The following is a 25,453-nucleotide window of genomic DNA, read 5'->3' as shown; positions in this document are numbered from 1 at the left end:
ATCATCCGCCGAAACACCTAATCGGTCTCACACGGATTCGTTCAAGATCGTCCGAAACGGTCCGAGGGAGGAAAATCGGAGGATCTCCACGACTCTCTCGACAAGTGCATGAATAGTTCCCTTTCTCTCTGGTGAAAGTGTCCGGTTTGTGTCTTCCAAAGCATGCTCTCTGTGGCTAATCCCCCGATATAGTGTGTGCGTTGTTAGTGTCGCGAGTTTAGATTAGACACGGTGCGTGCGAAAGCAACAGAATGACTCGTTCTGATTTGTACATTAGCATCGCGACTGGGGTTGCGGTCTGGCAGCCGAGGACGAAGCTTCGCTGTGGAAACGAGTCTCCAGTAACCACGCTCTCAACGCGCTGTCCCTAGCCAGGCCAGTACACTATAATAAACTCCGTCAATGTTTGCGTGTTCACGCTGCCGATCTTAGTCAGAGATGCTCCCTGTACCACGGTGTTTCGTTTCGTTAACATTTATAGACCATAGATTAGAAAAATAATTTTACACCCTTTCCTTAGGATCGATTCGAAATTATTGACTGCGCATCGATTCCGCTGTTTCTGCAATGCGATTCGCTGCATCCACTGCAAGACATCGATAATTCCAAATATTTGGAAAATACTGATGCTCAGATTGTGTGCACAAAAATGGACAATTTGGGAAGAGGGGACACGATTATTCGAGCCTCGAAGCTCATCTTTATAATCTTTGACAATTCGTGACTATAAAAGCATACTGCGAAGCTCGAATAATCGCATCTCCTCTTCCCAAATTGTCCATTTCTGTGGACAATCTGAGCGTCGATTAGAGAGACATTATTGTATTAACAAGTTAGAAACAATGCATCAACATTCGTAGTTTCTTTCAATGTTTTCAGTTTTATGTTCCACCTGTCTATGTTAGCCATGAATGCGTAAAATCTACGCTCTAGATCAGGGGTGGCCAAAGCGTCGACCGCGGTCGACCGGTAAATATTCCTAGTCGCCTGATATTATTTGTATTTATTTTTAATTTAAACTTATCTTTGGCTTTAAATTACTGTTTTTCTTACGATCACTTAAAACATGCAATGTTAACCCTTTGCACTCGAGTGGTGACTCTGATGCACCACTAAAATTCTTACGTCACGTTCCAAGATAATTTCTACATTATCAACGCCTAGATATAAAATATTGCTAAAAGTCTAACTGTTGTACGAGTCACAAGACACAATTTTACATGCATGAAATGGACTTTGTCGTATAAAATGGAGATACCATAAGTCGGAAAAGTTAATTTAGATTTACAGTTAAAATGGCTTCGAGCGCAAAGGGTTAACCCTTTGCACTCGAGCGGCGAGTCTGAGGCGCCACTAAAAATTGTTATACCACTTTTCATTCAATAATTGTAACAGTATCAGATTCGTTGTATTTAAAAAAATTGTTAAAATTGCAATTATTGTACTTGCCAATAGGCACAATTGCAAACTGCACTGAATCATATAAAATAAAAATACTGCAGATCAGAAAGCATCATTTGGATTTCGAATTAAAATAGAACTCCGACTGCAAAGGGTTAATAGACCGCCGCCTATAATTTAAAAAAAGCAGGGCTCTCTCTCACCCGCAGTAATCAAAAGTTTGTCCACCCCTGAGATTAGTAATCAAAAAAAAAAGATAACTCGACCGCGTTGATTTGTTCGTTCAAGGTGCAATTCGTCATTTAAAAAAAAAATCAACGACTCATTAACTGTGACTTCTATATTTAAACGAGGCCAGACGTAAATGCCTTTATTCTCGGAACAATTCTAATCGCTAAAAAGTAGCGTACCGATTTTCTGGAATACTCTACATGTGTCTATCTTTCTTGCATCTACCCGTTGTTCGTCGTAGACCCGTAATATCCGCAGTCCACGACAGACAGAGTCGCTGGTGAGTAATTGCTATCCCGGAGGCTTTGCCCAGTTAATGATTTTTAATTGATCCGCGAACGAGGAGCCGGTAGCGGCGTGTAGTTGGAGGCGGCACGATGTACCATAATCGAGGTTGCCGATCACTTTCGCAAACGGTGTATCTGCGGGAGTGGATGCAGCCGGCTGCAGTACGACATGTTGCCCGACAATGCGCAGCTGTAACTACTTCGGGCTGGTAGCCCGCAGGCAACAAAGTTATGCTCGTTTCTCTCGTAGAGTTTCGAAACTAAATACCCGCGCCGGTATTTACTCTGTAATATTACTGTCGCGCGCATTTACGATCGGTGTGCAGTTAGGCTACCGGCTCGGCGGCGTGTACGGCGTCGGCGAAATTAACGCGAGCCTGCGCGACGCGCTGCTAACTATGGCCGACATTGTATAGATTCGTTCTACTCGAACCGTTCCGCCCTCCGATGTTCTATTCACGAGCGTTTATAATTGTACCGTCGGTCACGGGAACGTCGGCAGAATTAACATTGACTCTCGCCGTTGCGGGAACGAACTGTGGCCGACTGTACGCGGTGGTCTCCTGCTACTTCGAATGTTTACTCGTTAACGTTACATCCGCGCGGTTTTTGCGGTTAACCCTCTACGGTTTGCCAAGGAACTTTCAAGTCACGAGCTAATATATCCATATTTTACCAAATAGTTTTAGTTTTTTTCACAAAATGATGTATACGTCTTAATTATATACACGTTGCCCCAAAAATGTCTCGCAGTCTGGGAGAGAATGGTTCCTGAGGTGATTTGAAGCAACTTTTTCCTTTGCGAAAATGCGATCCGCGGCTTCGTTTACGAGTTAGCAACGAAAAACGGTGACCAATGAGAGAACGCGAGATCGGTTGGCGCGAGACGGCCGAGCCAATGAGCGGAACCGAGCTCCGTGTGCTCGTTGGCTGGGCCGCCGCGCGCCGGCCGAGCTCGCCTCTCATTGGCCACCGTTTTTCGCTAATAACTCGTAAAAGAAGCCGCGGATCGCATTTTTGCAAAGGAAAAAGTTGCTTCAATTCACCGCAGGAACCATTCTCTCCCAGATTGCGAGACCTTTTTGGGACACCCTGTATAATGCCTCTGAAATAATCAATAACAATATTGACGACGGTTGGCAGAGCACCATCAATCTGAAATGTCAAAACAAATACCTTGCAAGTTGTCTGCAGATAGAAACCAAAGGGGCCATCTTGTGCAGTTGAGATTGTTTGTGCTTTTGTCGGTGTTTACTAAATTAGAAAAGCGTATATAATAGCTCTAGGTTCGTATGTCATTAACAATTTATTGATTTATTTATTTAGTACGGGAGACATTACTGTACTTTAGATCTACAGTACAGACGCTCAGATTGTCCACAGAAATGCACAATTTGGGAAGAGGAGTCTTGCGAATTCGAGCCTTGCGACTCGTTTTTATAGTTACCGATTTTCAACAGTTATAAAAACGAGCTGCAAGAGGCTCGAACAATCGTATCTCCTCTTCCAAAATTGTCCATTTTTCTGGACAATCCGAGCGTCAATTAAAGAGACATTACTGTATTCTCCGCGAGCGAAAATCGACGATTGTGTCTACAATTATGGTTGCGGACGTTCAACGCCGATAAATTAGCACGGGCTCGTTGTGAACAGCAAAGCCATGCCCGACTATGTACAGGCTCATTCTACTCGACACCATTTACTCTCTAATATCGCATTCATGAATATTTATAATTAATGTGCTGTCAGTTACCAAAGCTTGACGTAGGCGAAATTAACATGTGCTCGCGCAATGCCGGAATAATATGCTGCTGTCTGACTAGACGCAGTACCGTTCTACTTAAACCTGCTACCCAGCACCCTAATATCACATCGATGCATATTTATAACCGAGTTATATAAACGACGACGAAGTTACCGGCGGGGTCTGACTAATTACGGTTTCATTCCACTTGAAACTACTTTTATAATGAATGTACGGTCAATTATGTTCAACTTGCTCGAAATTTAACCCTGTTTAAATTCAACAGTAGTGCCGTGTCCGAGTAGTTAGGGGTTCGCTCTACTAAAAGCTTCTCACCTTTCGATTTAACCTTGAAACAGAAGTAGCTGGACCGACAAGCTACAGTCTCATTGTACTTGCAAGATTTGCGTTCAAATTTTACTAGAATGTAGTAGAAATTGTGTTTGATTTGACAGCTGTTCCTCATTCACTTTGAATCAGAAACAGCGATGCCTGACTAGTTGCTGTCTCGTTCTCCTTGAAACAGAAGTAGCTGGACCGACAAGCTGCAGTGTCATTCTACTTGCAAGATTTGCATTGAAATTTTACTAGAATATAGTAGAAACTGTGTCTGACTTGACAGCTGTTCCTCATTCTACTCAAAACGTCTACCTTCATTGTGAATCAGAAACAGCGATGCCTGATCAGTCGCTGTCTCGTTCTCCTTGAAACAGAAGTAGCTGGACCGACAAGCTGTAGTCTCATGCTACTTGGAAGATTTGCATTGAAATTTTACTAGAATATAGTAGAAACTGTGTCTGACTTGACAGCTGTTCCTCATTCTACTCAAAACGTCTACCTTCACTTTGAATCAGAAACAGCGATGCCTGACCAGTTGCTATCTCGCTCTCCTTGAAACAGAAGTAGCTGGACCAACAAGCTGCAGTGTCATTCTACTTGCAAGATTTGCATTGAAATTTTACTAGAATATAGTAGAAACTGTGTCTGACTTGACAGCTGTTCCTCATTCTACTCAAAACGTCTACCTTCACTTTGAATCAGAAACAGCGATGCCTGACCAGTTGCTATCTCATTCTCCTTGAAACAGAAGTAGCTGGACCGACAAGCTGCAGTGTCATTCTACTTGCAAGATTTGCATTGAAATTTTACTAGAATATAGTAGAAACTGTGTCTGACTTGACAGCTGTTCCTCATTCTACTCAAAACGTCTACCTTCACTGTGAATCAGAAACAACGATGCCTGATCAGTCGCTGTCTCGTTCTCCTTGAAACATTTACCTTTCGATTATTACTCTGAAACAAAAATAACGATGTCCGAACAGCTGCTGTATCGTTCTACTTAAAACATGTACAGTAAGTTGTCCCTAATTGACGCTCAGCTTGGAAACAAAAATCATCGTTGGAAGGAGGAGATAAGTAACTGTAAAGAGTAACTATAAAAACGAGCCGCGAGGCTCGAATAATCGTATATCTCCTATTCCCAAATTGTCCATTTTTGTATACAAGTTGAGCGTCACTTAGGGGGAATTTACCGTACTTCCCAGTTTAACGCTAAAATGGAAGTAAAATGGAATTGCAGGCACCATTCTCATTCCGCTTGAAACATTTACTTCCCAATATTTCTCTGACACGAAACAATCGATTTCCATCTAATCGCACTATCATTCTACTCGAGATCCATCGGCTTTCTGCTACTACAGCACACATTGGCAAACAACTACCAACCGCTGGAAAAATATTCTGAGAAGCAAATGCTTCCAATATCCGACTACGTGCAGTTTCATTCTGTGTTTGAGACAAAAATCCAATAAAGTGCAGACACGCGTTTTAGGCAATTTAACTCCGGCTCGATAATGAACGAACAGGATCGATGATACTTTCGGCGTACTGTCTATTATATGTACAGCTATTTTCGGAGACGAACAAGGGAATCGTTCCGAACCTTCACACAGGTTTTGTCGTAGCTGCGTTTTATTTCTTCCACGCGGTTTCGCATATGGGCCGCATCGGAGAGCCGCGGTGACGAGTGATTGCATGTTTAGGTCGGTGACGAAGGAGGAGAAGGAGAAGGAGAACACGAGGAAGGTCGCGCCGGTTTCCACGGCGATGACCATGCCTCCAGCGGGTCGACCGTCATCGGTGCAGGCTAGACCCATGCATGGGATATTGCAGGATGATACGAAAGCGGTACGGCATTCGCCAATTAAACATTATAATATAAAATTAAAATTAATATATATAATATACATTTATAATATAAATTATTATATTATAATTATAATATATATATATATATATATATATATATATATATATATATATATATTATATTAATAATATATTAATAATATATTATAATATAAATTTTATTAATACATATAATTTAATTTATTATTAATATAAATTTTTTATACAATATAAACTTAACCCTTAGCGCTCCGCGCGTTTCTCGAGTACCGCCTACCAGCAACTCCGACACATTTTTGGAGCGGAGCGCCTGAGATAAAGGAAGTCTTATTTTGAGCGGAAAAGATTACACGTCCTTGCGAATGCATTTGATTTTATTTATTTTATAAATATACATTTTCGTATTGTAAATAAAAGATAAATTTTAAATTTTGTAATTCACCATGGTGCGATATCTTTGGTAACAATCTCCCATGTGCATTCTGGGTTTACTTGGACAAGCGTCGCAGTATTCGCTTTGCCAAATAGAGTTACCAGATATTTCTCTCAAGTTTAGAACATTTTCTGCGTAATCGTTGGTTTCCTTTATAATTTCATTTACCAATTCGTCCGTGAAAAATAATTTAAAATATTGTATCAGCTGTTCAATGCTTGTAAGAACTTGTGGTCCAATGACCTGTGGCAATACACTAAAAGGTATTCTATCTGGAAAATGTAATTCTTCCGTAACATCGCGCCATTCATCCAAGTCTTGTAACGAATCTTCGCTTTCGCTTTCAATAATTCTCATTCTTCGTCTCTTTGGTAGCATAATTTCGCTACTACCACTCGAAGTGTCAGAATCATAACCAACATTGTCTTCCACAATGTCTTTTAACTCTTGAAAATCAAATACGTCTTCGGTATCGCTCGGCTCTAAATTCTCATCGTAATATTTATTTTTCTCCATGTTGCTAACCATAGAAAAGGTCAAAAAATGGTTTAATCGTAATGGTACAGACTTAGCACGTTTTAACTACAGATAACAATTGCTAACGCCGACGATAACGTATGCTAAAAACATTTGGCTCCGCAGCGGAGCCTTCGGAGCGCTAAGGGTTAAAATTAAAATTTTAATATATACATTATACGGCCTGATAATTCTGAAGCGAACCACGCGATAACATGATCGAATATAACGCAATTTGCCACGCTTGTTCGAATTATTTACATAACATCCGTAAATTTTTCTTCTGTACCAAAGGAATAACAAGCATATTTAACAATTCAATCGACGATCGAATCTCGTCTTCGATCGTTTATTGTAAATTACGATCGTAGTTTAAGTATTGTCTCGCACTGTCTAACCGAATTTATTTAACGTGCCAATCGGTAAATCATTATTTTCAGCTGTTTTTTATCGATTACACGTTTCCCTAATGGAAGATAATGCGTTACTAATTGGCACACCCTATGTGAAGCTAACCAACTGACCAAATCTCTATAGAAAACATTGCGTGACTCTATAGGTCATCGATCTTTCGCAGGACACCGAAAGAGCTATAGCTCGCGCAAGAAAGGATTTCTTGATCCGCCACCATCTGGATCGTACAACCGGTGTGGGTGAGTAAACGATCGAACCGACCGACTAATTCGCCGCGAACATAATTAGAGTGAATCGTAGGAATCGGGAACTGGTCTGATAGGAACATTAAAAGACTCGACCGATGTTTGACAGGAGATGGGGCACTGCTTCCCTCTCCCACGAGAGAGAAATTGGAGCCCGTGATACCACGACGTCGCGAAGACGCGAAAGAACATCGCGAAGAAGTGCAGCCTAAGACGAAGTCCAGCCCGAAGAACAGTCCCAGAACTGGCCGTTCCCAGAGTCTTGGCCCGAGCGTGACCGAGCGTAGATCGCCTAAACGCCAGCCACCGCGTGCACCCTCTGTCACCAAGGATGCGAAGGTAGAGTCGATTTCTGTGACACCTGCAGTTGCCTCGGAAAGCGCCAGTCAAATTACTACGATTCGGAATCGCGATCATAAATTGCACAGTTCTAATTTTCATAAAGATCCATTGTCTTCGACTTCAGAGTTTGTAGATTTTTCAAGTATTAACCCTTCGTACTCGAAGCTATTTTAAGTCTAAATCCGAAATTGTTTTCTTGATCTGCAATATTTCCATGTTATATAATTTACTATAATTTATGCACATGAAACTGAGTCTTGTGGTCCGTACAGCATTCGGATTGGCAACAGTTTTTAGAATATAAACGAGTCTGATAATCTGCGAATTATTTCGAAATGCGAACAAGTATTTTTAATGGTGCCTCAGAGTCGCCACTCGAGTGCAAAGAGTTAATCCCTTGACATACAATGACGAGTTGGGGTCGTCATTCGTTTCATGCGTCACTGTAGACTTTCACGACTCTAATTCGTCAACAGCTGTTTTCGGTGGACGCCGTGCAGTATATTATTCAGTTGCTTCACTCGCTCGTCGATTCTGCTTTGTTTACAATGTTCGCGACGCCCCACCCTCCCACCTTCTCGACAGTGCCAATAACAAAGTTGCATCCGCGAATCGGTAATCCAAATTTCAAAATGAAACATTCTCTTTCTCAGCTTGCACGTAACTGTTCAGTCGAGGCAAATTAAATAGTATTTTTCGGGCGCATCAAATTCCGTTTTATTTCTATGTCAAGGGGTTAAGCGTTTGCCTTCAACGTCGCTTCAAAATTGAAGTACTGTGAGGACCTGATTAACACTATGCCGTCCGGTGGCACCACGCTGGTGCCATGCAAAAACTATCTGTTGTATGCCGGTGGTACCACTTTGGTGCCATTTTAAAAAACTGAAATAACATTTGAACTATATTTCTTGGGTGTTAAAAGGCAGAAAACTAACTATAGCATTGTGCTTATTTAACTAAGAATTAAGCACGAAAATTCTTGGACGACTTATCTTAATTTTAGGAATTCATGTTACCGCCATCTTCGAAATTTTTTTTTAAATCTAAAATTTCCACGCTATTATGCCGGCGTCAAACAAAAGAATCATATCTAAGATCTGCGGACGGCATGGTGTTAACAGCTTCGTTCTCTTTGACGTGTTATGTCGCGACGACGATACTGTTTTTATAAGGTCGCAGACGAGATATCTCGCGACGTAATGCCGCTTGTGCGGTGCCACGGATGTGTTATCCCGCGGTGCAATACCGTTCGCGCGGTGCCACAGGCGAGTAAACACGCTTTAATCCGAGAGCTGTAATTCGGAGAAATTTGGTTCCATTGACGCAACATAGAAGCAAGCTAAGTGGCCACGGACAGAGCAAAAACAGAAGCACGTATTTACTCGACTGCGGCACCGCGCGAGCGGCATTACGTCGCGGGTAACGCGTCCGTGGCACCGCACGAGCGGCATTGCGTCGCGGGATAAAGCGTCCGTGGCACCGCACGAACGGTACTGTGTCGCGGGATAACGCGTCCGTGGCACCGCACGAGCGGCATTGCATCGCAAAATAACGCGTCCGTGGCACCGCACAAGCAACATTACGTAGCAAGAGATCTCGTCTGTGACCTTGTACGTGCAGTATCGGTGCAATGACATAATACGCCCGTAAGAGCGAAGCGGTTAAGGTAAAAGTACCTATTACGGAACAGCTTTTCATGGGGCATAAGATTATCATCGATTTTATTACAATCGAAACGCTTTACCGTCGAACGTTTAAACGGTGTTTCATAACAGATACTGTTATTGCAGGACACGCGAATGAATTGCACAGAGAGCAACAGGTGACAAATCGAAATGTTCGCAAACACGATCAACAACTAGATCGCGGATTTCTGTGCAAAATAAAAATTATGGGAACATCGCAATAACTTTAACGAGTTAAAAATAACGCGACGGTATCTCTAAATTTTTCAAACGTGTTTTGACATCTTGTATTCCATTTATTCGTAACTTGTCACGAATGCATGAAATCCGAGTCCAGCGATTGGACGTGAGAACGTTATTCGATCGAACAACGCGCTTTCCGAGGCAACTGTAATTTACTATGAAAGCTATATTTACTATGATCGTACCCGTGAACCGTGTCACGGACTGATAAACCTTTCACCGGATCGAATTCCCGCAGGAGAAAGAGAAAGAGCCGAAGGATAAAGAGAAGGATCAAAGGGAGAAGATCGGTGAGCCTGAAAGGCATCCACGACCGAGTAAGTAGCCCCGACCGAGCATCGTCGACATCCCCGTTTTTTCGACATCCCTCTGTCTCGATAACAGTCGATTTACTATTGTTATATCTTAGCATCCAAGAGATCGTAAAACCTACTGAAACCCCAGATCGATTGGCGCTCGTAATCTCCGCCACGAAACAAATCCCCCGTTTGCATTTTCGTGCATCGTCGATTGGACAGTTATCTTCTTGAATTACCGTACACCTTTCGTTCGTTTTTACGTTGGACATTATTTTCCGTTTCTTTTGTATAGAAGTCTCGTGTAAATATGTATCTATGCGATTTATTATTGGACTGCTCTGTTTGCTCTTGTGGGCCTCGAAAGCCGAACGTGTTCTATAACCTACTTTTCACTGTCACCACGAACAACCTTGTTCGGAACGTGTCGCGTGAGACATTCACCGCTTCTAAAGAGTTCACAGAGCCGCGGCGACGACTCGGTTTCCAATTCTTTGAGCGGTGCGTGTGTCCCGGACGTATAATTGCCAAACTCGTCGCTGGCCTTGGAACCCTCGAGGACCCTGCCCGCGTCGAGTCCTGTCACGCTTCGATAGACCTCTTCGAACGATCGTCTATCGTTCTTCCCCCATCGAATGAGAAAAAACTGTCTTCGCGAGTTTGATTGCGCGGTCGACAAATAATTGTTCGATGTGTCCCGAGCGCCGTCAGATTTATCGAATCGAGTACACGGAATAAAATAGACTAATCATATATATATATATATACCGAGTTCAGCGAACTTGGTCCTCGTGAGTTCCAAGGACGTATACTGTACTATCTTTATTTTCGTAATATTTTGTTTCTTAGGCAGATGCATGATACTCATGTTTATTGATCTGTACCTATCTCTCTGTCTCTGCCAGTCTAGTAACCAGTAGCTCTATTGTTTGGCCGTACAGAAAGTTTTTTGCGACATGTTGTTCCCCCATTCCCCGAACGGCCTCCGTGAGCCGCGAAAGTAGCATAGCTGGCGGACACGTTTCGCCGAGTCCGGCGAGGATCGAGCCGGACGCCGACAGCGACCGCGGCGAGCAATCTTGCCGGGCTCCCGTTTAGCTTTAGGCGTCTTTACGAACGCCAACCATAACCGAGACGTGAACCCGTTTCATCTTCGACCCTCCGACTACCATCACCTCTCTCTCTCTTTCTCTCTCTATTTTTCTCTCTCTCTCACTCTCTCTCACTCTCTCTCTCTGTCTCTCTCTCTCTCTCCCTCTCTCTCATGTTGCGACGATCTTCCGGCTCGCGAAAATCACGCGAGCGTCACGACTCACGCTACCTCTAACCACGAACCGTCGTCATCTCTCATCATCGGCATTCTACTCATCTTCATCATCGTTCCATCATCAAGTCTTCTCTTTCTCTCTCTCTCTCTATCTGATCACGATCGGTCGGTTGCCATCATCCTCGTCATCGAACGGTCACTCTCCCCGCAGACTCGAAGTCAGCAGGCGTATCGAGATAGACACACCCCGTGCGGACCAGCAAGCCCCGTCTCTATCGACAATTAAGGGGTCTACCTACTTTCGGAATAGGGCGAAATCGAATCTCCTTTTATTCTCCGCGACGGAGTCCCGCGACGTTGCCTTTTGTCGCGGAAGGGTGGAGAAGGAACGGGAAGGGGTCAGTGCGTCCAGTCTTTTATGCTAGACTGTAACGGCGCCCTAGGGAATGACTCTGCAAAATTTCATTCGGACTGATCAAAGGGGTTTCGGATTATCGGGGAACGCGGAGAGACGTTCTATTTTGTGTGTACACCGCCGGCTGAAATTTAGGCGCTCGCCTGTGCTGGTACAGTAATGTCTCTCTAACTGACGCTCAGATTGTCCACAAAAATGGAGAATTTGGGAAGAGGAAATACGATTATTCGAGCCTTGCGGTTCGTTTTTATAATTACGAATTGTCAAGAACTATAAAAACGAGCTGCAAGACCTTCGAATAATCGTATCTTCTCTTCCTAAATTGTCCAATTTTGTGCGCAATCTGAGCGTCAGTTAGGGAGACATTACTGTATTCAATTTTTCACGGGTGCAGTAATGTCTCCCTAATTGACGCTCAGATTGTCCACAAATATAGACAATTCGGAAAGAGTAGATACAATTATTCGAGTCCTGCGATTCGTTCTCATAGTTGCGAATTGTCAAGAACTATAAAAACGAGCTGCAAGACTCTCCAATAATCGTATCTTCTCTTCCCAAATTGTCCAATTTTGTGCGCAATCTGAGCGTCAGTTAGGGAGACATTACTGTATTCAATTTTTCACGGGTGCAGTAATGTCTCCCTAATTGACGCTCAGATTGTCCACAAATATAGACAATTTGGAAAGAGTAGATACAATTATTCGAGTCCTGCGATTCGTTCTCATAGTTGCGAATTGTCAAGAACTATAAAAACGAGCTGCAAGACTCTCCAATAATCGTATCTTCTCTTCCCAAATTGTCAAATTTTGTGCGCAATCTGAGCGTCAATAAGGGAGACATTACTGTAAAGTGATGCTCGAACTAATACAGTAATGTCTCCCTAACTGACGCTCAGATTGTCCACAAAAATGGAGAATTTTGGAAGAGGAGATACGTTTGTTCGAGTCTTGTTGCTCGTTTTTTACGGTTATCGATTGTCAACAACTATAAAAACGAGCTTCAAGGCTCGAACAATCGTATCTCCTCTTCCAAAATTCTCCATTTTTGTGCACAATTTCGGCGTCAATAAGGGAGACATTACTGCAGTTCTGGGAAGTCGTTGGAGCTACAGTAACGTCTCTCTAATTGACGCTCAGATTGTCCACAAAAATGGAGAATTTTGGAAGAGGAGATACGATTGTTCGAGTCTTGTTGCTCGTTTTTTACGGTTATCGATTGTCAACAGCTATAAAAACGAGTTGCAAGGCTCGAATTCGGAAGACTCCTCTTCCCAAATTGTCCATTTCTGTGCACAACCTGAGCGTCAGTAAGGGAGACATTACTGTACCGCTTAGCTCGAAATTTAGCACGGTTGCCAACACCTTGGTGTAAATTAATGGATATTTCGATAAATGGAAGCAGAATCGATCGAAGCTGATCAGCATTGGTTGCTTGATACTTTCATTATCAGGTTCGATGGTTCAATGAACGTGTTTCGTGATGTGATTTCAAGATTTCAGTTGGTAGAGTACATATTTTGTAGATCTGCAAATAATCCGTTAATTTCCGTCAGGCTTTTCATCATCTTTTAGGGAGCTATTAACCTTTCCAGGATGGGCTTCTGCGAAGAAAGTTTTTGCTTTTCTTAGTCTGCGCTTTTTCAATGCGAGATGGAACGATTCGCAAGTTCTATTCGTTGTAGTTTCAAGTCCGAACGCTATTGTTTTATTCTGAATACGATATAAACTTTGAAAATAGTGTGTCTATTTAAATACAATATACAGTCATGTCTCTCTAACTGACGCTCAGATTGTCCACGAAAATGGACAATTTTGGAAGAGGAGATACGATTGTTCGAGCTTTGTGGCTAGTTTTTTTTTATAGTTATCGATTGGCAACAACTATAAAAACGAGCTGCAGGACTCGTAAAATCGTATCTCCTCTTCCCAAATTGTCCATTTTTGTGCACAATTTCGGCGTCAATTAGGGAGACATTACTGTAATAGTTCAGTGTCGCTTTAAAGATTTTCCAAAACCGTTTATAAAGATTTCCTGATTATATTGAACTATGTAGTTACTGAACTATAGATTAAAATGTCATGATTTCTATTTGCAAACTTAAATTTTAGTTTGAACGATATTTTTCATTTCTGTCTACCATTGATATTATAAATAATGCAAGCATTCTCAAATAGTAAAATTACTAAATACAGTGTGCCCATCCTGATCCGGACTATAGTGTTCAATCAACCTATTCCAATTCCCCCAATTCCCCCCATAATCCTGGTCATTCCATAATACTGTGCAGAATCGACAAGTTGGGCAGAGGAACTTGTTTCTGATCGGTGCCACGGACTCTGATGATTAAACAACTCCAACTTCTGCTTTCCGTATCTCTTTCGCATGAAGCAAAGATAGTGTTCCACAGCAACAAGAATGTGCTGAAAATATGTGCCGAGAAATCAAAGATGAGACAAGTCGGGCAAAGCGAACTTGTAATTTCTCCACGGTATTATCAGATTTTGAGAAGTTGGCAGTCGACCGCAGTTCCCCCTAATTCGATAGAACAATCTACGAAACAAATTATATTCAAATGAAGTATCAGCCAATTCGATTCCTCTTTTCCCCCCGTAACGTCACGACTGCCAGTTCCCGATACAATCGACCGAGAAATCTTCACGAAATCCCTGAAAGTGCATGCGGAAAGGCGTCTCGAAAGTTCGACAAAGTCCAGTTTCATGTTCCAAGCCGCAGATAAACGATAGAAACGGGTGAAAGTAGGAAGACCCCTTGAATCGGGCAGTTAGTTCTCCGACCTCGCGAGACCAGAAACAAAAAAGCAAATACCAACCGCGACGATCGTCGATCACCGGTGCGAGATCAGATTGATCAGGAGTGGCAGCGGGTGTTTCAGTCACGGGCCCTGGCCGCGTGCGTTGGAGCATACGGGAACCCTCGACGATTTCCTCGACGGGTCCGTCGACCAGCGTGCCGCCATTACCGCCACCACCCTCGGGCCCAGGGCCTACTCCGTTCCACAGGAGGCCCCCGCAGGTCCATCGGAAATGTACGTTCTCTGTACCACGTGCCAGCTGCCCGCTAGCCCAACTCTCTATCTCTCTTTCTCTCTCTCTCTCTCTCTATCTACCTCTCTCTATCTCTCTATCTCTCTCTATCTCTCTCTCTCTCACACGTAACTCGGTTCTCTACCAACCCACCTGCCCCCTAAACAACCCTCTTACTGTATGCCGCAACCCTACACCCACCGAAATCCCTGTCTACTAACCAGATAACGCCTCTTCTACGACTCTTTGACCCCTAAACAGTCTAACACGTCGACCGAACCGTCGCGGATGTGTTAGTTTGTCCAATGATGTCCGTGCGGTTTCCTAGAGAGGCTGCGCGATTTGCTTCCGTCGGGCAGGTTTCGATCTGCGGTGGCTGGGTCACTGGAGACCTCCAAAATTGTTGGAACAGCTCGAGTGGATTAGCTGACGCTAATCATCAGCGTTATTTTTGTTTATCGTGATGTAAATAATTTGATTAAATGTTTGCTCGTCCTGTGAAAAATTTAAATACGCGTATCATTGTAGGCAGCATTGTTAACATTTTATTGTTAGGTCAAACTATTATTAATCGCTTGATATACCATTTACTTCGCAGTTACTGCGATTCGGAAGTTTTCGATTGCAATCATTTCTTAGAGGGGAAAGAAAATTGATGCTTATCGCGTGCCTAAATTTACTTAACCCTTTGCACTCGAGTGGTCTAACTGTTGTACGTGTTACAAGACTCAATTTCATATGCGTAAAATGCACTTTGTCACGTGAAATGGAAATACCGTAAGTCAGAAAAATTAACTTAGATTTACAGTTAAAATGACTTCGAGTGCAAAGGGTTAAATATTGATGGCAAGAGATTAGATCTTTTATTCCAATTTTAAAGGACAGAATAACATCTATATTCAATTTTTTACTATTTATTACTACATTACTATTACTATTTTCTTTTATACAATTTATTACTACAATCAAGTTATTACTAAAAATTTCCATGGCGAGTTGAACTGGTCAAAGTACGGCAAAGGGTTAAGTTTGGGTCTTTTTGGGTCCATTGAGTCTATTTATTATTAGTACTATTTATTACTACATTACTATCGCTATTTTTTATACAATTTATTACTACAATCAAGTTATCACTAAAAATTTCCATGGCGAGTCGAACTGGTCAAAGTACGACAAGAGGACTTTTTGGGTCCATTGAGTCTTTTTGACAATTAAGGGTTGAAATGTTGCTGCTATTTAAACGATTTTGTTTTACGTCAACGTACTTGTCTTCTGGACCATTTCTTAAACAATTTTTACGACCCTGTGTACACGGTTTTTGAGACTCCAGTGCTCAGCCATAATCGAGTCGATTCATACAAGACTTTAAAAAGCCATTGTATCGAGTCGTGCGAATGAAATCGTTCGATTTGTAACCATTTTGCAGTCAGGATTCCACGGTAGAACAAGAACAGCACGGACACATTGGTCGAAGCTACGATTCTCGCCCCGTTTACTTGGTTCTGTTTCTTTCAGTTTCTGCCCGAACTCTGACTCGTTCACCCCTTACGGTCGCGAAATTGTCAGAGGATCGAACCGCCCGTCGCGTTCTCGGTCCCGAAACAAAAGAAACGTTTGTCCCTCTTCGTTGAAAGACTCGTGAGTCGATGAAATTAGGCATTGTACCAACGAACAGGCACGCAGACCCGTGCTTCGAATCGATCCATCGTCCACGTTGCCGGATCAAATCAAAATTTCGATAACTCGCCGTAAATCGCGATCGATTCTCTTCTGAAATACTAACTAACCCCTTCGAGACTAAATCTCGATGAACGTAACATTCCATCGAATTGCTGTTTGAACGACTTGGGCGAACGGAAATCGAAGAGGAACATTTTTCGAGCGCGGCTTTCTCGTTGAATTTTAATGTCGAAATAAGATTGAATGAAAGCTGAAACGTGTTTATAGTTCTCGATGGGGTTAAAAAGATTCCTGGACAGAGAAAGTCTCGCGGGAAATTTCGTTTTCGGAGGATCGATGTTCGGCCAGAGAGCGTCGCAATGTTAGAACAGTCGCACGATTTCGGCTCCCGTCGATCGCGACACGATCGCGCGGTGATCGCGATAGCGAGAGGCGAACCGAGATGACGCGATTCCGCGCGGGTTCGATTACTCCGTGAGACCCTTCAGCCCTCGACGACCTCTCCAAATAAGAATGAACCTCGCCGAAGCGGCGCAGCCTTGCTTAAAATGTTCGACGATCGCGCGGACCGTCGAAAATCGAGAGACTGCAGCCTCCTCGAGCGGCCTTTCCCGTCGAGCAACCTAGAAGCCGAATCTCTCGACCCTTCTGACGCACGAAATTCGGTTTGCTCGAGCTTTTTGTACACGAGAAGGAACGGTAGAGTAGCTATAAATGGCCTGCGTATCTCTTCGTTTTGCATTTGTCCGTAGTGTTGCAATCGATCGTGTATTTCGGAATGATTTAGCGTTTCGAGAGGAAACGGAGTAGCTTGAGCGAGCAGTAAGGAGTTTGCGAGATGCTTGGTGAACGGTGATCGGTCTCGAAACACAATGATTCCTGTGGTATGTTAGAAGAACGACGCTCCTTTCCTACAAAGAACGAAGAACAACGCTATTCGTTGCCCGTTTAAATGTTTCGATTGCTTCTCAATGCGCCGACGCTCGAGTCCAATCGCTTCCGATTCAATAGAAGCGTCCATTTCGCCGTTTCTGCCCCTCTGTCGGGGTCGCATCGAGTTCCAAAACCCTCGCGGATCGGTTTCAAGGGGGACATAGCCAGTGGCCGGACGAAAATAGCAAGCTCGCCGACCATTCTCGGACGACCGCAGGGACCTTTTTCACTGGCCGAGACGAACCTGTTCGCAGACGCGAAGGAAAGGAAGACCTTCTCTCCACTGAAAGAGGAGAGACCTTCTCTACTTTCAGTGGAGAGAAGGTCTCGGGGCCGTCTTACGCGCGTCTCGCGGCTGTAATTCAGTTTCCATTTGGTTTCTCGATGGCTCCTTTATTCGGAGGTTTAACCCTTTCGGTACGAGCGCCGGATGTATCCGGCATCCATCCGATGACCAATATGGACGAGTGCCTAATACATCTGGCATCCATGTAAGCCATATTTCTGTAGGTCCTTTACAGAATGTTTACAGGAAACATTTAAAGAAAGATTTAGAAACGGATTAAGCACAGTCATTACTTAACGCTTAAGAAAATCTTCGTACAAAAGTGGACCGATCCTGCGTTTTGTGCGCATTTTCGGCGCGGCGCCCCGTACAGTGGGAGTGTCACGGCGGACAACGCGCTCGTACCGAAAGGGTTAATTTTAAGAGCTCGCCGGAGCGTGAACTAGCCGAGCGACGAGAGTACTCTATCGGTTTAGGGGGTGGTTCTGACCGTGTTTAACCCTCGAATGGCGGACGTCAGTGTACCGGCGAATGCAGGGTCCGTCCGGATCCACAGTAGCGATATCCCGCAACCATGTCTGATCTACTTTCTCCGGAATTGTTTCTCTCGTGCAACTTGTACAGCGGCGTGCAACTGTTTCCGCTTCGACAGATTCTGTACTTTCTGTTTGCCGGTGCTGCAGGAGACCGACCGAAGTGCTAACTTTGTCGAACACACGCGTTGAAACGCGGCGTTATCGCAGCGGTAGCATTTGGTATTGAATTCTCTTCTAGACTCCGTCCTCCTAATTTTCTTCTAAATCTTCTTCTCGAAGGCTACGGTAATGTCTCTCTAATTGAAGATGAGATTGTCCATAAGAATGGACAATTTGGGAAGAAGAGATACGATTATTCTAGTCTTGCGGCTCGTTTTTATAGTTACGAATTGTCGATCACTATGAAAACGAGCCGCAAGGCTCGAATAATCGTATTCCCTCTTCTTAAATTGTCCACAAAAATGGACAATTTGGGAAGAGGAGTTTTGCGAATTCGAGCCATGCGACTTGTTTTTATAGTTACCGATTGTCAACGATTATAAAAACATGGTGCAAAGCCGGAATAATCGTGTCGTCTGTTCCCAAATTATTCATTTTTCTGCACAATCGGAGCGTCAGTTAAGGTACAATCATTACTGTACAGTAATGTCTCCCTAATTGACGCTCAGATTGTCCATAAAAATGGTCAATTTGGGAAGAGGAGCCTTGCGAATTCGAGCCTTGCGAATTTCAGCCTTGCAACTTGTTTTTATAGTTACCGATAGTCAACGATTATAAAAACATGGTGCAAAGCCGGAATAATCGTGTCTTCTGTTCCCAAATTATTCATTTTTCTGCACAATCGGAGCGTCAGTTAAGGTACAATCATTACTGTACAGTAATGTCTCCCTAATTGACGCTCAGATTGTCCACAAAAATGATCAATTTGGGAAGAGGAGCCTTGCGAATTCGAGCCTTGCGAATTTGAGCCTTGCGACTTGTTTTTATAGTTACCGATAGTCAACGATTATAAAAACATGGTACAAAGCCGGAATAATCGTATCTCCTGTTCCCAAATTGTCCATTTTTGTGCACAATCGGAACGTCAGTTAGGATACAGTCATTACTGTACAGTAATGTCTCCCTAATTGACGCTCAGATTGTCCACAAAAATGGTCAATTTGGGAAGAGGAGCCTTGCGAATTCGAGCCTTGCAACTTGTTTTTATAGTTACCGATAGTCAACGATTATAAAAACATGGTACAAAGTCGGAATAATCGTATCTCCTGTTCCCAAATTGTCCATTTTTCTGCACAATCGGAACGTCAGTTAGGATACAGTCATTACTGTACAGTAATATCTCCCTAATTGACGCTCAGATTGTCCACAAAAATGGTCAATTTGGGAAGAGGAGCCTTGCGAATTCGAGCCTTGCAACTTGTTTTTATAGTTACCGATTGTCAACGATTATAAAAACATGGTACAAAGCCGGAATAATCGCATCTCCTGTTCCCAAATTGTCCATTTTTCTGCACAATCTAAGCGTCGGTTATGGAGACATTACTGTGAATACAAGTACAGTTATGTCTCCCTAACCGACGCTTAGATTGTCCGCAAAAATGAAAAATTTGGGAAGAGAAGATACAATTATTCGAGCTTATTGTAGCTCGTTTTTATAATTGCTGACTATTCGTAACTATAAAAACGAACCGCAAGGCTATCGAATAATCGCATCTCCTCTTCCCAAATTGTCCATTTCTGTGGAGAATCTGAGCGTCAATTAGAGAGACATTACTGTAATTCATGCCTACATTTACTTCAACCCCTCGCACTGTAACAACGGGTCAGACTCGTGAAGATTTTATACACGTTCCACTAAATATAAATATTGTCTTCTTTCTTTTAAATCAACAGAAAATTTGATATTATCGAAATCTAGGAGCGAAAAAGTGTAACGAACGAGGAGAGATAAGAAACAAAAATTGTCTGGTTTTACGAGGAGAATTGTTGTGAAATAGATTCAAGTGCACACGAGATTTAATTTTGACTCGAAGGAGGGGTGTAACTTTGATACTTGGGGAGGAAAAATACTTGCAGCACCGGGGTAATGGAATTCGTTGATCCTATTTGTGAATTGGATTCAATTTATAATAAATTAGCCCGAAAATGTACTCTCTTATCTATTATATACAACGTTATATACGCGAGAGATAACTTTGCATCATCATAGAATCGTTTTGACAATATTTCGAGAACGGAACGTTCAAGCGTACACCGATTTCATACACGAACATCTGTCTCGAAACTGTTGCACGCCACAGCACAAGCCTGGACTCTGTCGTAACATTGACTAAAGTCGTTCACACGTACCGTAGCCTAGCCGTTGACCATCTAGTACATATATATATACAGTAGCTTGATACGAGTTTCGAACAGTTTGCATGCGGTAATTGGTTGGTATTGGGATGCGTCGCACCAAGTACATGTCCGTTATGGTTGATTATGATATGTTAGGTGCTCTGTAATTATTGGAATATCCGGTAGCGAAAGACGGGGGTTTCTTTCTTAAATTGTCGTTGATTGACGGTACACAGACGCGGGTCGGGAGGGTCCCGGTATCCGCCGATCGAGGGTTATGCGATCGGTGAATACGCAACCGAGCGTTGATCGAAAGCGCGAAAGAGGGCTCGCCGAGGAGGCGTCGTCTAGGACCGGTCACCGGAAACCAGGCTCGTCTCCACGCGAGACGACCGTGTCCGGTCGCATTTTAAGCAGGGCTGCCGGTCGAGGCTCAACGACAGCGTAAGTTCCCCCCCGCCCGACGGAGGGTGTCGGCCTTTATTCATCATTGTACTTTCTTGTCCGGTATGTTCTAGCCTTCCTCGCAACCACCGCTCCTCCCCATCGCCCTCTTCATCAAGCCAAACCCTCAACCACTACCACCACCACCGCCACCAACACCACCAACACCACCACCACCGCTAGTACCACTGTAAAACCCCCGGTAAAGCATTCAGTTCATACGAGTGTCCATCACCCACCTGCGTCGAGCGCTGCCGCTGCGGCCAGGCCGGACCGTGTTAAAGATATAAGCCGGTGCCAAGGTCCGAACGAAGCTCAGGCAAAAACGGCCCGCGACGAACCAGCTGCGGCTGCGGCCGCAGCCGCCGCCGCCGATCCATCCAAATCATCCTCCGATAGTCGATACGCGTCAAACCAAGCCGCTACCGCCGTCCAACCTAGTAAGTAGCATGCTATCTGCCGTTCGGCCTGTTGCTAATTTGTTTCGCTCGAACGTGCAACGATCTTTTACGCTTTTCGTGTTCGTTGTTGTGTATATATATCACTCTGCAGGCTGTCCCGAAAATGTCTCGGAATCCGGAAATGGGAGGTTCCCGAGGTGATTCGAAGCAACTTTCTCCTTTGCGAAAATTTTCTCCGAGGCTTCGTTTACGAGTTATTAACGAAAAACAATGACCAATGAGAGGCGAGCTCGGCGAGAGGCGGCCCGGCCAACGAGCGCACGGAGCCCAGTGCCGCTCGTTGGCTCGGCAGTCTCGCGCCAAATGATCTCGCCTCTGATTGGTCACGGTTTTTCGTTAATAACTCGTAAACGAAGCCGCGGATTGCATTTTTGCTGAGGAAAAAGTTGCTTCGAATCACCTCAGGAATTCCCTACTTTCGGATTGCGAGACATTTTTGGGCACCCTGCATATACATCTCTCTTTCTCTCTCTCTCTCTAACTGTCTATCTATCTCTATCTCGCTCTCCTCCCCTCTATCTGTCTATTTCTGTACTTCTCTGTGTCTCTGTCTCTGTCGAGAGGTCGTCCCAGCAGCACGGCTTTTCAGTCTCGTCCTGTCGAGTGCCCTTTGACAATCACACCACTCGAACTCTGCCACAGCGTTTCCCAATCTGTGGTTCAGACACTCGAGCATGGAACTAGCTCTTTGGAAGCATTGATGTTTTGAGGGTTGATTCTGCGAGGCAATCGAAAATTGCGTCGAATGTGAATCAACGTGTAATTATCCGAGGCGATAGACGCTCGTATCAATTGTGCGTACACGAAAGCTTTCGAAGACGAACTGCGAGTAAGTACCCGGGTATTAAAAATCATTTAAAGGGCTAAGTGGTGTGCGCGCCTGCCGAAGGGCAATCCGCCGAGCACCGATGTCGATCGGTAGGTCTGACCGTCGATATCCAATGGCGCGGGCTGAACCGCTCTCGCCCGATTCTTTAACACGTTCGCTATCAACGTCGCACGTGCGTAACGTTCACGATTTCATAGCTCGCGTGAATATTGTTAAAGTAATTTTATGCGTTTTAGTATCTGTAATCGTAATATACGTAGCATAATAATCGGGAACTCTAGAACTTTCGTTTGAGAAATTATTTGAATATTTCTAAGAAAGATGCGCCGCATTTGCAAAATACTGATAGACGATATTGGGCGATAGACGTACGAAAAAAAAAAGTGGTGGTGGTGGTAAACGTGTTAACCATCGTTAATTAAAACTGTTGATTCTCGATTCAGGTACCGTTCAACGTTATCGATTCAATAATTTCGAGCGTTCCTCCGATAATACCGATAAAGCAAATAACAGAAGAGTGCGCACCTTTCAACAGAACCGTCGATACTTCGTCAAAGTAAATAACAATTAATCGCAGCTCGCATTCAATAATTCCAATGCAAAGTCCTCGGCAGATGCAACTGGATGTAACGATCGAATCACTCGCTGTAGTATGCAACACGCTCGACGTCTGTCAGCACAAAATCCCAACCATGCACGAATGTACGTGTGTCATCCAACACTCCGTTAGATCGTGACTAACCGTACCGTCGCAATCGATACCAACGGAAACACTTACATCGTCGACGAAATCCCCGGTTTTCGAGCAGAAAGTTTTGGGGAGAACGCTATTCCGCGGGATCAATTCTTCGATCCCACTGTGTCCACCGTATAATCGTCCGATCGACTTATTCTCACGGAGAAAGCGGCAGATGAAGATAGAAGAAGCTCTCCCCCTAGTTTCACTTATCCGTGGATCACGATCCCGGCGATGTTCCGTAATATAACTAAACGATCTGGCGCGGCGTCTCTCGAACTAACAAGAGCGATCCTCGAGGCAGCAGCCTCGTCACGGAAATCTCTTAAAACCGTTCTCTCGAACCGGCGCTCACGTTTAATCTCGCCAGCTCGCAGCATGAACGTGCTCTCCCCGGCGCAGGAGTGTAACGCTTTATTAATTTATCGCACGGTCCTCGAGAAAAGCTGTCTCGCTTCTGGGACGACCTAGAAGATCTATATCCCCCCCTTCCGCATTGGTACTCGCTGTGTCGTCCAGTCTCGTTCTTTCAATCTCCTTACACTGTACGTCGCCTCTGGCCTCCTATCTCTCTCTCTCTCTCTCTCTCTCTCTCTCTCTCTCTCTCTCTCTCTCTCTCTCTCTCTCTTTCAATCTCCTTACAGTGTACGTCGCCTCTGGCTTCCTAGATCTCTCCTTCTCTCTCTGCCTTTCGATCTTTCTTTCTCTTTCTCCCTCCCTCTCCCTCTCTTTCTCTCTCCGTCTTTCAATATTTCTCTCTATTTTTCTCTCTGTATTTTTCAATCTCTCTCCCTTTCTCTCTCTCTCTCTCTCTCTCTCTCTCTCTCTCTCTCTATTTTATTCTCTCTTTTTTCTATCCCTATTTTATTCTCTCTCTCTCTATTTTTTTCTCCTTCCTTCTCTCTCTCTATTTTATTCTCTCTTTTTTCTCTCCCTATTTTATTCTCTCTCTCTCTCTCTCTCTCTCTCTCTCTCTCTATTTTTTTCTCCCTCTTCCTTTCTTTATTTTTACTCTCTACTATGTCCTTTCTTTATCTCTCTCTCTCTCTCTCTCTCTCTCTCTCTCTCTCTTTCTCTACTATGTCCTCTCTTTATCTCTCTCTCTCTCTCTCTCTCTCTCTCTCTCTCTCTGTTTTGTCCTCTCTTCTTCTCTCTCTATTTTTTTGCCTTCTTTCTCTCTTTCTCTCTCTATATATATGTATTTTCCTCCTTCTTTCTCTCTCTCTCTCTATTTTATTCTCTCTTCCTCTCTCTCTATATATATATTTTGTTCTCCCTCTTTCTCTCTCTCTCTCTCTCTCTCTCTCTCTCTCTCTATTTTATTCTCTATTTTTTCCTCTCTTTCTTCTCTCTCTCTCTCCCTTTCTCTATTGTGTCCTCTCTCTTTCTCTTTCTCTATTGTGTCTTTTCTTTCTCTCTCTTTATTTTGTTCTCTCTTTCTCTTTCTTTATTTTGTCCTCTATTTCACTCTCTATATATATCTATATATATATATATATAAATATATATATTTTTCTTCTCTCTGTCTTTCTCTCTATTTTTCCCTTTCTTTTCTTTTACTCTCTTCCTCTTTTGCTCCGCGCCTTTCAGAGCAACGAGGACGGCCCCCGGCGAGACGACCCGCGAAGATCCCCCCCCCCCCTCCCCACCGCACATGTTTACTCCGCGCGAAGTAGACCAGGACAGCTGCCCCGATCCGCCCGGGTTTCGTTAATCTACCGTCGAGTACGCGCAAACCTGGAACCAAGTTTCGAAAACGGAAAAGGAAAGTCGAACACGGTCGCGCTCGCTGGCTAGCGGTTGCGCCGGATCCTCTTCCCTCGCGAGTCCACACTTGTACAACCACGCGGACACGTTTCATTGACACTGCCACTGGAAGAAGCGTACGGCTATTAATTCGAGAGGTTCGATTATTAATTATTCGAGAGCCATCGGTTGCTGCCAGCCCGACCGATTCGCTAGATTCTTCGAACGACGGATCGAGGGATTGGGAAATCAACACGATGCTCTTGCGATCCGCGTAGACTGCGGAACATGCTGAACATTTGTGAAAGAAAGAACCTTGAAAAAAATTGCTACACTTTCGCCAACTTGTTAGAATCGATGGAAGGAGAGATTTGACTCGATTACCTTTTCTGCGCTGCAAAGAACTTTGATCACGAGGATTCGCGACGACGATGACACGTGCACTGTCTGCGTCAGAAATAACAGGACAGTCTCTTTGCACTCGGAATGCCTGTGTTCATCGAACGAAACTGCTACGATCGACTCGTTTGTTGCGGCGATTAACGAATTCCAAGAATTTTTGTGAAAGAAAGAACCTTAGAAAAAATTGCTACACTTTCTCCAACTTGTTAGAATCGACAGAAGGAGAGATTTGACTCGATTATCTTTTTCGCGGTGCGAAGAACTTCGATCACGAGGATTCGCGACGACGATGACGCGTGCACTGTCTGCGACA

The 25,453-nt window shown here is 43.9% G+C and overlaps 1 protein-coding gene across 21 annotated transcripts in view; it reads left to right on the top strand.

Annotated features, from left to right (window-relative positions):
* LOC117229125 (uncharacterized) overlaps nucleotides 1-25,453 on the top strand; it is a 180,054-nt gene that overhangs the window by 131,340 nt on the left and 23,261 nt on the right. For 11 of the 21 annotated variants that reach the window (XM_076523634.1, XM_076523640.1, XM_076523633.1 and 8 more), the window contains 7 exons: nucleotides 278-375; nucleotides 5,706-5,850; nucleotides 7,359-7,452; nucleotides 7,568-7,797; nucleotides 9,967-10,045; nucleotides 14,588-14,752; nucleotides 21,041-21,406. In XM_076523634.1, coding sequence (XP_076379749.1) covers nucleotides 278-375; nucleotides 5,706-5,850; nucleotides 7,359-7,452; nucleotides 7,568-7,797; nucleotides 9,967-10,045; nucleotides 14,588-14,752; nucleotides 21,041-21,406 — 1,177 coding nt within the window. The remainder of the gene's footprint in view (nucleotides 1-277; nucleotides 376-5,705; nucleotides 5,851-7,358; nucleotides 7,453-7,567; nucleotides 7,798-9,966; nucleotides 10,046-14,587; nucleotides 14,753-21,040; nucleotides 21,407-25,453) is intronic. The other 10 variants (XM_076523638.1, XM_033485317.2, XM_076523637.1 and 7 more) reach the window with 10 other exon arrangements.

The sequence above is a fragment of the Megalopta genalis genome, chromosome 7 (genome assembly GCF_051020955.1).
Source record: "Megalopta genalis isolate 19385.01 chromosome 7, iyMegGena1_principal, whole genome shotgun sequence".
Lineage (NCBI taxonomy): Eukaryota > Metazoa > Arthropoda > Insecta > Hymenoptera > Halictidae > Megalopta > Megalopta genalis.
Note: the sequence above shows the minus strand (reverse complement) of the source record. Positions and strands in the feature narration are given on the sequence as shown.